We start from the raw sequence: 17107 nt of genomic DNA on the forward strand, positions 1-17107 counted from the left end.
AACCTAGGCCGGTCCTAAGCAAGCCCATTAGGAAGTGCACGTTCCAAGCAAGGTAGCATGCTTTCCATGTGCTTCATTTAGGCGCCAACTTCAAAGTTAGGATAGTTTGAATTTTCCTCCTTTTTCCTTGATTCAAACCGACCCTCAATTGCTATATAATGAGGAGCCTGGCTCATGTATTTGCAAGATTAATCAATGAGTGAATTGCTGCCAAATTTGAGCCAATTACACTCTTGTCTGCTACCCTCCCTAGGATAGACGTTTGATCTTCAACTTTCCATTAGAACAAGTGATTAGGACTCACCTGGCACTCTCCATACCTATCCTTCACATTCAAGGAATCCACAAGCTCTAAGTGAGCTCCTTGTCCGCTACAATCCATAAAGCTTCCGCACCTCTCCACCAAGAAAACCAATCGGATTGAAGGCACTCTTCCATCATTGTGGATTGCATGTGATGAATATTTTGACTGATGTTTTTGATATGTTTTGCGATATTGTTTTGCACTTTAAATCATTTTCTAGTTGCTTTTGGAGTCATGGAGTTTTACTTTCTTATATTGTAGTAGGATGAAAGGTGTTAGAGATTGAGTTTTCACTCAAGTTCTATCCAAATCACTAGTCTCGCCTTCATCATTATCAAGTGGTAACAGTTTTTAGGCTGAAGAGCACCAAATTCTGAATGAAAATTTTAATGAACAAGGTACAACCCTGAGTTTACTGTTTGACTTCAAGTGGAGTAATTGAAAATGCATACAAATTTATTTTATTTTATAATGAAAATACTCATAGTTAACTTCTCACAAGATGAGGTCATAGTGGAATTCTCTTCCCAAAATGGTGGTTGGTGAAATAAGAAGGTTATAGTAAGGAACTTGTTTTGCTCTGTTATTTTGTGCATGTTAAGCTCAGCAGATATATAGTTATATAGTAAAAAGTAACACCTTCAAATTGTGTAGTGCTGGCGCATCTTCGTATGCCACGCTTAGACTAGTATTAGGTCTCACAATTCTTAGAACCAGTAGGGGACACTGACATTGTTCACCACCATACATCTAAAGGAACCATGGAGGTTATGCTTGGATTAATAATAGAGTTAGCCTTTACAGTTTAATAATTTATAGGAAAATATGTATTTACTATGTGAGAAGGCTACAATCTATATTTAAACTCAAGAATTTGAGCTAGGTAAATTACCATTCTATCATTGAATAATTTATTTCCAATTAATCTATATGGCGGATTTATTAATATACACAACTTTTTTAGGAGTATTTAGAAAGCTATAACTTGGTTTGCAATTTAAGAAAATACTAGTTATATCTTATTGAAGCTAAAGCTCTCAAAGAAAATAAATAGGTATACATTAGCAGATTATAACCATGAATTTTTTAAAAGAAGTATTTTACCCTTGATGTAGTTTAAGAACTGTAGTTATGTCTTTGCTAAAACACACCTAAATAATATGTAGACATATGTTAGTAAATCCTATATATATATATATAGCTACCTACCTATCTTTTACAAAGAATATGTTAGCAACCTACACCTTAGGTTTATTTGAAAAAATCATGGCTATAACTTACTAACCTATTTCTAAAAAACAAGTGGGTGTACGTTAACAAAATTTAATTTATAATATATTTTTTTCATTGATTCTTGAATATATCCAATTTAACTAGCAATTGCTTTGGATCATATGTCATGTTTGTCAGAATATTCTCTTCACTATTTGTGGGAAATAAGAATTTTGATATTGTTTTGTTGAATCTCTAGCAGATTGGAGAGACTAAATGTTTATTTTGCTTCTAATGTTTTAGGGGTTAGAGCATATGTTTAATGGTTCTAGAAGTAATATTGTGCTCAAGAAAATGGGAGAGCTTGATCAAAATGTTGTGCTGACTAAGTGTAAGGAAAATTTTCTTTTAAAGAAACTAGATCAAAGGTGTCAAGTTTTTCTTTTTGTGGAAGGAAAACGTGAAGAATTCTGTTTGGCATCCATTTAAAGTGGTCGTGGATAATGATAAACTAGAGGTATGCACCACCTTGACATGCTTTTGGTTCATAATGAAGTTATGTCTCAATTGGTTAACCGATCTAGTTACTCATAGTTTTCTGTCTATACATTTGGAAAAAATTTCTTTATATGCTTTAATTGCTAGTAATTAATTATATAATTGTTTAAATTTTGGACTTGGCTTGCCATAGGTTAGAAAGTCTTGGATAATATGTTATAAAAATACTCTTTTAGCTCTTGGTCTTTTTATATCGTTAGTACTTCTCCTACTGGAGTAGTATAATACTGAAAACATATACTCTAGTATAATATTGAAAACATAAGAAGATGGCATTTGTTCATAATAGTATAGATGAGAATGAAGTTACGAGGCTTCAAACAGGATTGAGAAAATGAGATATATTTAGTTGTGTTAATTAACAACATTAACAGAAATAAATGAATAGAATGCAAACAATAATTCTATTTCTCTTCTTCAACAATGTCTATGCTAAAATGGATAAAAACCATTGGATTTTGTTCCAGTCACATATTCCTCATGCCATGCATATACCCTGTTCCAAATATGTCAGAAAAATAAAATAAACAAGGAACACAAGAAAACACGGAATAAGTTAAATTTAAATTTTATTCTTTGCTGACCAAAAAAAAAAGTTCAAATATTTTAAACTATAAATAACAAATATGATATTCTTTTTAAATTCTATTTAATACTTCTTCAAGCTCGGCCGAGAAAGCTATGGATTTTAGTTTTCTATTAAAATGTTTGAGGAGTATTTGAAAAAAGTAATTTGACAATTAAATTAGTGTTTAGTGTTGAATTTTAAATAGTTGATTGTAATAAATGTGTACCTCTCAATTTACTTAGAGAAATGAATTAAACTCTTATATTTTATCGATGTATTAATATAACTTTTTGCGATTAATTTCTGATACATGTATGATTATGTACCTAATTTTCTTTAAACCTTTTTATTATAATGTTAAATGATGTTTAATCAATATATTTATTCAGAGAGTTTTATCAATGTAGTACAATTATGATTAAACAGTGTCTCAAATCTATGTATACTTCTCGTATTTTAAACTAACTGAAATAAACAGTTATCCATGTGTAAATATTTTTTTTATATGAGATAGATTTGCATTTATTTATTTTCATAACAAGATATATAATTAAACAAATTTGGTTCATTGTAATAGCTCTGGAGAAGTTGACCCCCACATTCAACACGCAAGTTTATTGCAGCATTGTACTTGAATATTATTTTAATTCTATATTACTTTTATTTTATAATATTCATTACTATTTCTTTTGCTTCAGGTTAGCATGGAGAGTAATGGCAAGGGTGTTTCAATTGATGGTGTTCCTCTACCATTTGAGGCTGCTGAAATTGATTTTGGTGAACCAAGAACTAATGGGCAGCATAGCTTTTATCAGCTCATACATCAGGTGATTTACTAAGTACTATATAATTGGATGTTTGAACTTAGAAGAATTAACAAACTTTTGTGAAAAATTATACTTGAAAACATTACTCGTCTAAAGGGCTTGATAATGGTAAAGTTATACCCATTATATTATATATTTTCAATAAATATAAGTAAATAGTTTTGACTTTCATGATCAAGGTTGGATTGGAGACAAGAGGTATGCTTTATTTCTTGTCCTTGTGCAGAATATATTTTCTAGTTCTATCAAAATCTTTTGTCTTAATTAATATAAATATCAGGGCAATATTTATTCTTGTCTTTTATTTTATAATTATAAATATTCAAATTCATTAACTTAAAAATATTTATTTCAGACATCAGATATTGGAAGTGATCACCTAATCAATTAATAGGATCAAGTGTTGGAAGCAAAACTAATCAGGGATTAACATGTGTTTTAATTTTAAATTATGTACCAACTTTTGAATAATTATGTTTGTTTTAATTTTAACTTATGTATCAACTTTTGAAGAATTATCTATGTTTTATTTTTCAGTTATGTATCAACTTTTGAACAATATTATGTGTGTTTTAATTTTCAATGCAATGAATGTTTATAAGTTTATATATTGTTTCGTTTTATTAGTATTTTGTTTTTTTATTATGTCAATATATCAGGTTTAGTTTAATTGTGCAAACCAAATTATAAAAGTGTGGTGGCTAAATTCCATTTATATAGAATTAAAATACGTTAGTTGAAACTGAAGTATTATTTTTACAATTTTATTGTAATACTGACAGTTAAAAACGTCACAATATACCCTACATGATGGTGTAGAAATCCTTTTCAATGAGTTAAATTGTGACAGTTATGACTGACATTACTTACATATAAAAACTGCCACTTTAAACAAAGTGTTAAAGTGGCGGGTGTTGCGGCGCTTAGCATAAGACCGCCACATTAACCTTTGTGGCAGCCAGTTATATGGCAGTTTGGAAAACCGCCACACGCGTATATTGTGGCGTTTATAAACGCCAGTTTATATGAAAATAACCGTCACCTTATACACGAGTTTTTGTAGTGGAAAGGCTTGGTACCTAAGAAATCTCAGTGATCCACCTCTCTTTCCTGGGAAATTACCTACTTCACTCAATCTATCTTTCTCTTTGAGAATTACTTTTATCACATAACTCTAAACATGTCCACTCATTCTTCAAGTCATTGTGAAAGTGATAGAAAATCCACAAAATCTCTTTCGTAACAATTGGCTAGAGATTTTTAATCATTATCACTTAGACAGTTGCAACATGAGGCTCAAATTTTGGAAGATAAAAAAAGAAAGAGATGCCCATCTTTCAATATTGTAAGCAGAGTTGAAAATTGTTAGAGAAAAAGATGAATACATAAGAAAATTAAAAAAAAAAAAATCTTCACATGCATCTAGTTCTAGGTCGAGTGACTCACATGCTGAGGGGAGTCTTATAATGAATGACTATTATCAACCTCCACTTAGAAGAACTAGAAGAGAAAGCCAAAAAGAGACTAGGGTAGATATAACTTTTTTATGGAAAGGAAAAGGTTAAGGCTTACCTAGATTGGGAAATTAAAGTAGAACAACTTTTTGCTTGCCATCATGTGAGTGAAGAAAGAAAGGTACCCCTAGCCACTTTAAGCTTTCAATCAAATGATATGTATTGGTGAACAGCCTTAAAGAGAGATAGGCGTCTCTGCAAGGACCCTCCCATAGAATATTGGAATGATCTTAGGGGAGCATTGAGACGTCGTCATATTCCTTCTTACTACAATAGGGAGTTAATCAACAAGCTCCAAAGACTCCAACAAAAGAACATGAATGTAGAAGAGTATAGGTAAAAGATGGAGTTATATATGATGAGGGCAGGGATTAGGGAAGACAAAAGTACCACCATATTTAGGTTCTTAAGTGGTCTCAATCTTGAGATAAGAGACAAAGATGAGCTTTTACCATATAAAGATTTAAATGACTCGTTTCATCTTTGCATTAAAGTTGAAAAACAAATTTTGAGAAAAAAAGTAAAAAACAAAGTTCATACTTTGTACCTTATGAAAAGGGTGAGTTCCAAACGGGGGTAGAACATATAAACGAAACATCTTTGGAACCTTCCCATAACCTATCTAAATATGAGCACATCTTTCACACTCGAACTAGAGAAATGTAGTGTTTTAAGTGTCTTGGTAGGAGTCATTTAGCATCCCAATGTTTCAATACAAGAACTATGATCTTAAGGGACAAAGATGAATACGTAACCAAAAAGAAGAAACTAGTAAGAGTGAAGAAAATGAGAATAAAAATGGGGTTCATGTTAACCCCGAGAAAATCAAAGCCATCCAAGAATGGCCAACACCACAAAATGTAGTAGATGTTAGGATCTTCTAGGCTTATCAAGTTTCTATAGAAGATTTGTTCGTAACTTCTCAAGTCTAGCTTCACCACTCAATAAGTTAGTGAAGAAAGACACTCCATTTTGTTGGATGGAGAAACATGAGCAAGCATTTCAAAGGTTGAAAGCTCAACTCATTAATGCACTCATTCTAACTTTACCAAACTTTTCAAAAACTTTTGAGCTAGAGTGTGATGCATCAGCAGTAGGAATAGGTGTTGTAATGTTCTAGGATGGGCACTCATGTGAGTTAATTTTCAGATGGTTTCATTTTATGGTGACACTTTACTTAGAGTTGGGATTTTAGCAATTTATGGTGAAAACCTAAGGAAGATCCCCACTAGACACGACTGTTCCTGTCGTTTGACTTGCTTCACCGGTTGACTCCAAGACCTACTTTGGTCCTTCGATCTTGCCTGAGAATCATGCCTTCTTGATAAAGAAATCTCTCGCCTGCAAAGAAAAAAGGGCGCCCTAGCGGCCGTTTGCACTCCGACGCTCAAGTCAGTATTAGGGCAAAGAAACATCAAGTGTGTATATTAGCTCCAATCTTAGAAACTGTGTACCTTTTATATAGGCTGAAACTAGGGTTTACCTTTGCGTTGTTGCCCATGACTAGGGTTCCTTGGAGAATGTCCTTGCACCGCTATTCATAGAATCTTAGTGTATCAGGAACATGAACTTCCCTTAACTAGAGTGCAACGAATGGCAGAGTGGTCGCTTGGGTACCAACTTGTGCACCTATTCTCTAGCGCCATCTGCTTCATGGGTGCCCTAAGTATTCACGTGCCATGCATGCAACTTTCATGGAAACCTTAACCCTACTGGGCCTTAGCGCCTCCTAGGATTATACACACGTGTTGCGCCTTCATGCGTCATACACACCACATGCATGGATCCTTCATGACTTAGGCTTCCCACATATCTCTTGTCTTTAACTGTTATCTGAACGAAACTCTAGGGCCCACCTCACGTGGCCCCCTTCCATTACCAAGCATCGGTGCGTGATGTCTGAGGTCAGCCTTGATAAGTGTTTAATTTCAGTAATATTTCATATTAAAATATAGGCACTTATGAGAATTTATTGCTAATTTACATATAAAATAATCCCTAATTTATGAATTTATATCTTTTTATATTTTTATGATCTTTATTTGAATAAGAGTATTTTATTCCCAAATTTGGTGTTAATTGCAGATTTCTAAGGAAGATTGGAGATTTGGATTAAAGATGAATGATTTGAGCTAAAAAGATAAAGATGGAAGGTCCCAGACTGGAAAAAGATGCAAAGAAAGATTGGACCTTTTTTATGTTTTATCATTTAGCCCATTAGCGCGACACAGGAAGCTACCTAACCCTAGAAAACTAGGATAAATAGAGGGCTAGAGGCTCAACCCTAGTGTGTCAGATTGAGAGGAAAACACCATAGAGTGAATTGTAACCCAATTGGGAGAATGGAAGGTGCTAGAAGTATGCGTGGCTAATTCTACCCTTTGGGATTAGGAGTAATCTGCTCAAACTCTTATGTATTGAAGTGATATCTTATATATTAATATTCAGTTCTAGATTGATTATTGGTATTGTTGTTTTACTTTTAACATTCCGTGACAAATTGAGAACCTTAAATCTGACCGAGAGGTATTTTTAGGGTTTGGACCTAAACATCAATACTTAGAATATTTGAGTGCTAGGGATAGACTTGAAATGTTAATTTCCATTAACGTCTAAGTGTGATTCTAAGTTGTTTTTATAAATATGTGAGGGATCGATATTTAGGAAACATTCTTAAGGATTTTATATGCGAAAGATCGATATAAATGAATTTTCTACGGGCATCAATTTCAATCAAAGCACTCAATATTAACATGCTAATCAAAATACATGAGAGTGGGAGAGATGAAACCTAATCCCTATTTTTCCAAATGAAGCAACTAATTCTTTGTTTGTTTTCTTATTGATCAGTGCCAACACAATCACTTCTAAACTCTTTTATTGTTACGTTGTTATATTTAGCGAATATTGTACTTGATAATTTATTGTTCCTTGTGAGATCGATATCCGTCCTTATGGATAATTATTACTTCTGACAAACGCAGTGCATTTGCCGTAAAAAGTCATCAAGCCTCTGAGTCATTGGCCGAGGACTTGTTGGGACACAAGCCCCCCAGTCTTGAACTGTAACTTGTTCCAGTGAAGAGACTAATTGATCGCGTTGAGAAACCTACGTGGCATTGGGTAATGGGTGTGAATAGTACACCAAAGTGACATCTCATCATTTCTTCGTTAACTAACGTACACGTGATCAATGGCTGAGACTTGTGGGCGCTCGAACTTCTGCGTGTACTGTTTAAACACTTTAACCCTTTCGCCATCCTCTGCTACAGCCTCGGCCTTACGCCGTCGGTAGACACCTTTCTTTTCTTCTTCGAAATTAAGGACCCTGGGAAGAAATTGTGGGTCAGCTTCAAAGGGGTGGCTGGGAGGTGCTCTTAACGCTCTTCCAACAATCATATAAGGGGTTCAAGAAGAACTTTTTCAAAATCAAAAGCAATCGAAGGGACCCCACTCTCCTCGATGGGTTTCCCTTGTATTGGACGGAGAAACCCATCCCTCAGAGACCCCGAAGTCTTGAGGACCTAGCCCCTCTAGAGCGGGGGGGTATGCGAGTTCCTCGCTGGACTCCCTGCTCCCTTCAGCACTTTGGAGCTGCTCAAACATGACTTTAACCCAAAAAGTCTTAAGACGTATATTGGTATTTCCCTTGCTCCCATGCTTCTTGTTCCATTTTACTAGGGATAGACTTGAAATGTTAATTTCCATTAACGTCCAAGTGTGATTCTAAGTTGTTTTTATAAATATGCGAGGGATCGATATTTAGGAAACATTCTTAAGGATTTTATATGCGAGAGATCGATATAAATGAATTTTCTACGGGCATCAATCTCCATCAAAGAACACAATATTAACATGCTAATCAAAATACATGAAAGTGGGAGAGATGAAACCTAATCCCTATTTTTCCAATTGAAGCAACTAATTCTTTGTTTGTTTTCTTATTGATCAGTGCCAACACAATCACTTCTAAACTCTTTTATTGTTACGTTGTTATATTTAGCGAATATTGTACTTGATAATTTATTGTTCCTTGTGGGATCGATATCCGTCCTTATGGATAATTATTACTTCTGACAAACGCAGTGCATTTGCCGTAAAAAGTCATCAAGTTTTTGGCGTCGTTGTCGGGGAAGAGGGTTGAGTTGTTGAGTATAATTTCCTAAATATTATAAATATTTTAATTGTTTTGATTTGTTTTGATTTTGTTTATTTTATTTTATTACAAATTATATTTGATTTGAGTTTATTATAGATTTGCTGTTTTAAAAAAAAGAAAGTTGTTGTTGTTTTTTTTTTTTCTTTACGTTATTTATTTTAGTTTATTTTTATTTTATTTTATTTTGATTTTGATTTTGATTTTGTTTTGTTTTATTATATTTTATTTTAGGTTTTTTAGGATTAGTTTACGTAGTTTTATTTAGGTAGTTTTATTTAGGTTTTCCTAATTGTTATTTATTTGTTTTAATTAATTATTTTTCATTATTAGTTTTAGTTTTTATTACTAGGTAAGCTAGTTAATTAGAATATTAGTTAGTTGTTTACAATTATAGCGTTCAGTTTTATTCTTTTTTGGATTTATTTTATTTTATTTTTATTTTATTTCTAGTATTTATTTTTTATTTTTAAGTACATTATTTCTTGTTTTTTAGTGTTTTCTTTTATTCTGTTTTTAGTTTTTATTTTATCTATATTTTTTTTAATATCTTTGTTATTTTTCTCTTAATGTCATTTTAGTGTTTTATTTTTGTTTTTTTTTATTTTTATTTTATTTTGCATATTTGTTTTTATTTTTATCTTCAAAATTATTTTGAATTTATTTTATTTTATTCTTTTTAAAGAAAAAAAATACTCTATTTTTTTCTCCACTAATATGTTTTAGGAAGAAAGCAACATGACAGAAGAACAAGCACCACCTCCTAGGAGGACACTTGGAGATTATGTCATGTACCAAGGACCAAGATTATTCTAGTATCGCAATACCTGTTACCGCTAAGGCCTTGGAAATAAATCCCAATTTTTTCACTCTCATCAGTACCCATCAATTCACAGCAATGGAACATGAGGATCCATATTCGCATTTGGACACATTTTATGAATTGGTGGGAACAATGGGTTTTCAATCCGTTGATATTGAAATTGTTTATATGCGCTTGTTTCCTTTTTCATTGGCAGGAAAGGCTAAAGATTGGCTCAGATCACTTCCAAATCAGAGTCTCACTAGCTAGAAGGATGTAGAGGAAAAATTTCTGCAAAGATTTTTTACAATCTTTCGCTACATCAAAGCAAAGTTTGAAATTTCTGTGTTCAGACAAGGAGCAGATGAATTATTTTGTGAGACATGGGAAAGATTTAAAATGATGCTTAGAAAATGCCCAAATCATGGATTTGAAGATATTGCTCAACTGAGCATATTTCTCACCGGTCTCAGATCTAACACAAAGATGCTCCTAGATGCTGCAGCTGGCAGCACAATGATGGCTCTTGATGTAGAACAAGCGACAATGATTATTGTTGCGTTGGTGTCAACTGATTATCAAGCCCAACATGATAGACAAAATACTCAGAAGGAAGGGTCGTTAGAAGATGCACTCTTGGCTCAAAATAAAATTCTGACATAGCAGATTGGGCAACTAACCGCACAAATGGCTAAATTGCCCCAACAGTTATATGTTGTGCATTCATCTCAAAGCCAGAGTCAATCAATCATGTGTGATTATTGTGGAGGTGATCATCTTAATGGTCACTGTTCTTATCTGAACAATTCACCTGGAGTTGAGGATCCATCCATGCTTGAAAGAATGAGTAAAGTTGAACAAGCCCTAACAAAGCTTGTGATAATGGAAGAAAATAGCATGGCAACGATTAGGAATATAGAGATCCAAATGGGAATAGTGGCCAAACAATTTAAAGAAATACAAAGTGGTCAGTTTTCAGTCGACTACCAAACCAACCCAAAAGAGCATTGCAATAATGTAATAGCTGAAAAAGAAAATGAGACTGAGGAGTTAGAGAGAGAAACGAAAAGAAGTGGGGAAGAAAAAATTAAAAATAAGGAGAGAAGTGTTCTTGAAAAATATTTATCATATCCTCATCCTCCTTCAAAAAAAGAGAAGGAAAGAAAATTCTTTGACAAATTGCTCCCTAGGAATTATTTTGCAGGAAATCTGAAGCAAGATTCAACATTTGAGAGATTTCTGAAGAATAAGAGCTATATTGAAGAGAGAAATAGAGAGTTGGAGGCTAGATGCAGTTTCATGACTCAAAAGGACTTGCTTCAAAATTCCAAGAACTTAGGAGGTTTTAATCTTCTCGTGTCTATAGGTGTTTTATCTGTGGACAAGGTTGCACTGTATTTAGGCGATTTGGAGGTTCAACCCACCAAGATGCAGTTGGCAGACAGATCCATCAAAGATCCTTATGGTGTGGTTGAAGATGTTCTACTAACAAGGAAGAATGCATACAACGTGATGCAACAAAGAGAGTTGTCCATCTTGAAATAAACAGGCGTCAAGCTAGATAACGTTAAACGAGCGCTTACTGGGAGGCAACCCAGTCCACATTTTAGTTTTATGTTGTTTTATTACCTTTGCTGATTTTATTTAAAAAAATAAAAAAGTAACTAATATAAAAAAAAATCCCATATGCCTCCTAATCATTTTGCAGGTTATGTATTTTTGACCTGGGGACAGGTTCTATTATTCAGGGGGCTGATCCAGCAAATGAAGCAAGATTATAGATAAAGATTTTAACAAAATGCTGGATGACTTCTTAAGAAGAGAGGATTGAGCAAAAATATGGTTTTATCTTTCTAATTCTCTTTTCTTTTCAGTTATTTGAATTTTGTCTTATTTTATTTATTTTATTTTTTGGTTTTTTTTTTTATGTTTATTTGCTTATTTGTTTAGTTTGTTTTTATTGCTTATTTTGAATAAATTTCCTGTTTTGTTAGTTTGGTAGTTTTAAGTCTTGAATTATCTTTCTTGAATAAATTTCAATTTTAATTTGTTTGTTTTCTAGTTTTTTTTTCAAATAAAAAAAACTAGAATATTAATTAAGAATTGTGGAAAAAAGAATTTGTGTTTAAATATTAAATAGTGAGATGAATTAGACACAAGTTAGAAAAGAAAATATGATTGAATCCTTATTCAAATGTAGTTAAAATTATGATACATGAAAATTTAACAGAATGATTGATTAGGACAGATAATGACAAGACAAAAAGGAATGAGACCATTTAAACCAAGTGAGTGTGTGAACCTTAAACAGTTTTGAGAGTTTTACTGATGAATTGACAGTTGTGGTTGCTTAATTTTTGTTTTTGTTGCATCATAAAAGAGCATGAAGATGATTGAAGCATTTGTTTGTGTTAATTAGGAGCCATGGCCAAAAAGCCAACCTTTATATTAGAATTCCATTTTTTTTATATCCCTTTGGGCCAAAAAAATTTTTGTTAATATTGCACCTTAACCTTTAATGATATATTTTCCTACCCTTTAACATGTTTAAGGAAGGAGAACATAGATGCAATACATATAGAAAAGAGAATGGTTGGTTCTGATTGTGAAAGCTCAAAAAGTTGAAAATAGGAATAATCTTTTCCTATTATTGAAAAAAAAAAATAGAAGAAGCAAAAGAAATAGAAAAGAAAAAAAAAACATCATGAAAATCATGAAAAGTCAGAAAGAAAATGAGGAAAAAGGACATCGAAAGAAAGTGGTGATTAGATAACATATATGTTCTCTATAATTGAATTGTAAGTATGTTCTTCTTCTTTAAGATGTGCATTTTGTTATCTATGAAAAACAAATTTTTTGGAAGCCCAGCCTCATTACAACCCTGGAAAAGACCTCAAGATTCATGTTTCTAATATGTTTGTGATTTGAAGATGAAATGAAAAACAACCGTGATTTGTTATGATTCAGTGAAAATAGAGAGAAATACTTACCTGTGAGGCATATGAGAAGATATTCATTGATGAATTGTCATTTGTTTGTTTTGATTTGATCCTGGAAGTTGATTGTGTCTATATTTTTCTATATTTGAATTCGGAAGCATCATAAGTTTCTAATTTGATCTGTTGTTTAGTGAATAAGCTGTTTGTATTTAAATTCAAATATATTCATTTACTTTGCTTAAGGACAAGCAAGATTCTAAGTTGGGGAGAGTGATAAGTGTCTAATTTCAGTAATATTTCATATTAAAATATAGGCACTTATGAGGATTTATTGTTAATTTACATATAAAATAATCCTTAATTTATGAATTTATATCTTTTTATATTTTTTATGATCTTTATTTGAATAAGAGTATTTTTCACCCAAGAGGTAGGTTCACTGAGGAACCATACTACTTCCGCTCTTGGCTTAATCACTACAAGGGAGAGGTTCATTTAACTGCAATCCACATTTCTTAACTAAATAACTGGGCTTTTATTCGGGTGACCTCGTTAAAAAAACCTGATGAGGGAAAAAGAGTGCCCCCTTAAACATTTACAATGCAAAAGTTAACTAAAATAAAACTTCAGGTTGGTCGCGTTCCAAGTACGAGGGATCGCGCCTCCCTCCAATGTTTCGATCCTGTATACTTCATTCCCAAGGGCCTCCGTTACACTGAAAGGACTGGTCCACTAGGGAGATAGCTTGTTTTCTAATAGGTACGGGTGGGCCTTCCGCATCACCAGGTCGGCGACCGGGAACTGCCGAGGTCTCAGCTTAGAGTTGTACTTGTATTCCAACCTCGTTTTCAAGGCTTCAGGCTTAATCCTTGCTTCCTCCCTCACTTCATTCAATAGATCCAGGTTCAGTCTTCTCTCTTCGTTGGACTCTTCGACCACGAAATTCTAGAAATGCAGTGAGTTCTCCTGAATTTCCACTGGAATCATTGCGTCTGAACCATACACCAAGCTGAAGGGTGTTTCCCTGGTTGTGGATTGGGTAGTAGTGTGGTAAGCCCACACGATTCTAGGAACTTCTTCCGCCCAAGTCCCCTTGCCTTTCTCTAGCCTTCTTTTCAGACCACTAAGAACTCGGTTGGCTGACTCGACCTGTCCGTTCGTCTGGGGGTATTATACCGATACGAACACTTGTTTCACTCCCAGCTCTGTACATAGTTTGCCCAATTGCTGGCTTGCAAATTGGGTACCATTACCAGATACCAACCTCTTTGGGATTTTGAAGTGGCACACTATGTTTTTCCACACAAAGTGCTGGATTTTATGGGTTGTGATCTGTGCCACTGGCTCAGCCTCGATCCACTTCGTAAAATACTCTATGGCAACCACAAGGTACTTCATCTGCCGTACTGGCAAAGGGAAAGGCCCCAAAATATTAATTCCCCAGGTATGAAATGGCCATGGGCTGTAGATCGATCTCAACTCCTCTGGGGGCACCTTGTGCCAATCAGCATGTTGTTGGCACTGCTTGCACTGCTGGGCGTATCTCGTTCAATCTTCCCTCATGGTTAGCCAGTAATACCCTGCACGAATGGCTTTTGACGAGAAAGATCGGCCTTTGATTTGGCTATCGCATATCTCTTCGTGTAGTTCTGCCATGATGCGCGTGCATTGTTCACTGTCTACGCATACCAGTGTAGGATGGGTGAATCCGTGCCTGAACAGTTTCACATCGATCAGGGTGTACTTGCTCGAATTTTTCTTAATTTTTCGAGCTTCTGCGAGTTCTAATAGGAGTACTTCATCGGCTAGGTAGCGCTGGTAGGCCATCATCCAGGTTTCTCCTGATTCAACCTGGTAAACTTGTAGCGTTATTTCCTCAGAAACTGGATACCTGCTTATTCTGGGTGTTTTCACTATCTCTTGCGTTAGCGACCAATGGCTCCTCCTCATCCCTTCTGATGTGCTAACCTGTTGAATTTCTGCCACATTGTCCATGGTGGTTCGAGGTATCTTCAGGTTCTCCTGAATCACCGTCCTCTGCTTGCCCCCCTTGCCCGAACTGTCGAGCTTTGCAAGCAAGTCAGCTCGGGCATTTTGTTCTCTGGACACGTGGACTAACTCGAACACTTCGAACGACTCCTTCAAGACCTGGACATATTCCAGGTATGCGGCCATCTGAGGGTCTTTAGCTTGGTACTTCCCCGTGACTTGGCCTGTAACTAGCAAAGAGTCACTCTTTGCCAACAGCCCATTTGCTCCCATCTCTTTAGCCAACAACATTCCAGTGATCAGGGCCTCACACTCTGCTTGGTTGTTGCTGGCCTTGAAAGCGAAACGTAGGGCCTGCTCGATCAACAAACCATCTGGTCTCTCCAAGATAACATCAATCCCACTACCTTGTTGGTTTGAGAAACCATCTACAGATAGCACCCATCTGAAATATGCCCCTTCTTGGTATGTGGTTGTCGAGGAGAGTTCCACTACAAAGTCGGCATAGATCTGGCCCTTGATGGGGCCTCTAGGTTCATAGTGTATGTCGAATTCAGACAGTTCCACCGCCCATCGTGTCATTCTGCCCGCTACATCTGGCTTTTGTAGGACCTTGCGGATTGGAAGGTCTGTCATTATTATCACAGTAAAGCTCTGGAAGTAGTGGCAGAGTCTTCTCGCTGAGAATACCACTGCTAAGGCTGCTTTCTCTAAGGCCTGGTATCTCACCTCCGACCCTTCCAATACCTTGCTGACTAAATAGATTAGCCTATGCACCTGGTCTTGCTCCTGCAATAAGACCGAACTGATCTCCTTCTCTGTAACTGTGAAGTATAAGCGAAGTGGGGTACCTAGCTCTGGCTGGCACAACACTGGTGGACTGGCCAGGTACTCCTTCAATCTTACAAACGCCTCCTCGCACTCACAGATCCAAACGAACCTGTTGTTCCTCTTCAGGCACTGGAAATAAGGGTGTCCCTTGTCTCCCCATGCCGATACGAATCTGGACAGAGCGGCCATGCGCCCTGTCAACTACTGTGCTTCTTTTACTGAGATTGGGCTTCTCATAGCTATTATGGCGGCGCACTTCTCAGGATTTGCCTCTATTCCTCGTCAGTGAGTAGGAAACCCAAGAACTTCCCTGCCTCAACCCCGAACACGCACTTCTCGGGTTCAGCTTTAGCTTGTACTTCGCTATCGTGGTGAATAGCTCTTCCGGGTCAGCTACGTGCTGCTCCTTCTGCTGGGAGGTGACCACCATGTCATCTACGTATGCTTGGACATTCCGCCCCAACATGGGCGCTAGCACTCTGTCCATCAGTTGCTGGTAGGTGGCCTCTGCGTTTTTTAGCCCAAAGGGCATGGCCTTATAGTAATAGCAAGACAGCTCCGTCATGAACGCGGTCTTCCATTCATCCCTGGGGTGCATCATGATCTGGTTGTATCTAGAAAAGGCATCCAGGAAGCTGAGTAACCTGCATCCGGAGGCGCTGTCCACCAAAGCATCTATACTGGGCAACGGGTAGGAATCCTTTGGACAGACCTTGTTAAGGTCCGTGAAATCAACACACATCCTCCATTTTCCGCTAGCCTTCTTTACTAATACCACGTTGGCTAACTACTCGGGGTATTGGATTTCCTTGATGTGGCCTTCCTTTAGTAGCTTCTCTGTCTCTTCTCGTATGACCTGACGCTTTTCTTCGTTGAATTCTCGCCTTCTCTGAAGTACAGGTCGGACGTTGGGGTCCATGGTGAGATGATGACACAGGAAATTGGGGTCTATACTGGGCATGTCAGCGGCGGTCCACGCGAACGCGTCAAGGTGTCGTACTATGAACTCAGCGACCTGATCCTGCGGGCGATCTCTACGCGAGTCACTCTATCATCTCTTGGTGGTCTAGTAATAACAGAAAACACCCTTTTCTTTGTCTTGAGGCTGTTTTCATAGCACTTCTTAGCCTCTTTCTGGTCAGATTTGATGGTGATCACTGCAACCTCAAGGGAAGGCAATTTCATCTTCATATGCCTCGTGGAGGGAACTGCTCCCAACTTATTTAAAGTTGGTCTTCCTAACAGTATATTATAGGTCGATCGAGCATTAACAACGAGGTACCTGATGTTAGTGGTGCGCGAAGACGCGCCATCCGTGAACGTCGTCCTCAACTCGATGTGCCCACGAACCTCCACCTCATCCCCTACAAAACCATACAAACATCCAGTGTAGGGCCTTAACTGGTC

General features: G+C 36.1%; 1 protein-coding gene and 1 pseudogene across 1 annotated transcript; both read right to left on the bottom strand.

Moving 5' to 3' along the window:
- Positions 1–10266: 10266 nt before the first annotated feature.
- LOC137813086 (small nucleolar RNA R71) lies at positions 10267–10372 on the bottom strand (annotated as a pseudogene).
- A 4056-nt stretch (positions 10373–14428) lies between these two features.
- Positions 14429–15889, bottom strand: LOC137809182 (uncharacterized). Its single transcript, XM_090297903.1, has 2 exons — positions 15241–15889; positions 14429–15144 (listed from the first exon to the last, which is right to left on the bottom strand). Exons 1-2 carry the CDS (start codon positions 15887–15889, stop codon positions 14429–14431), a joined length of 1365 nt encoding a protein of 454 aa, XP_090154029.1.
- Positions 15890–17107: the final 1218 nt, after the last annotated feature.

The sequence above is a fragment of the Phaseolus vulgaris genome, chromosome 2 (assembly GCF_051622355.1).
Source record: "Phaseolus vulgaris cultivar YP4 chromosome 2, ASM5162235v1, whole genome shotgun sequence".
Classification (NCBI taxonomy): Eukaryota; Viridiplantae; Streptophyta; class Magnoliopsida; order Fabales; family Fabaceae; genus Phaseolus; species Phaseolus vulgaris.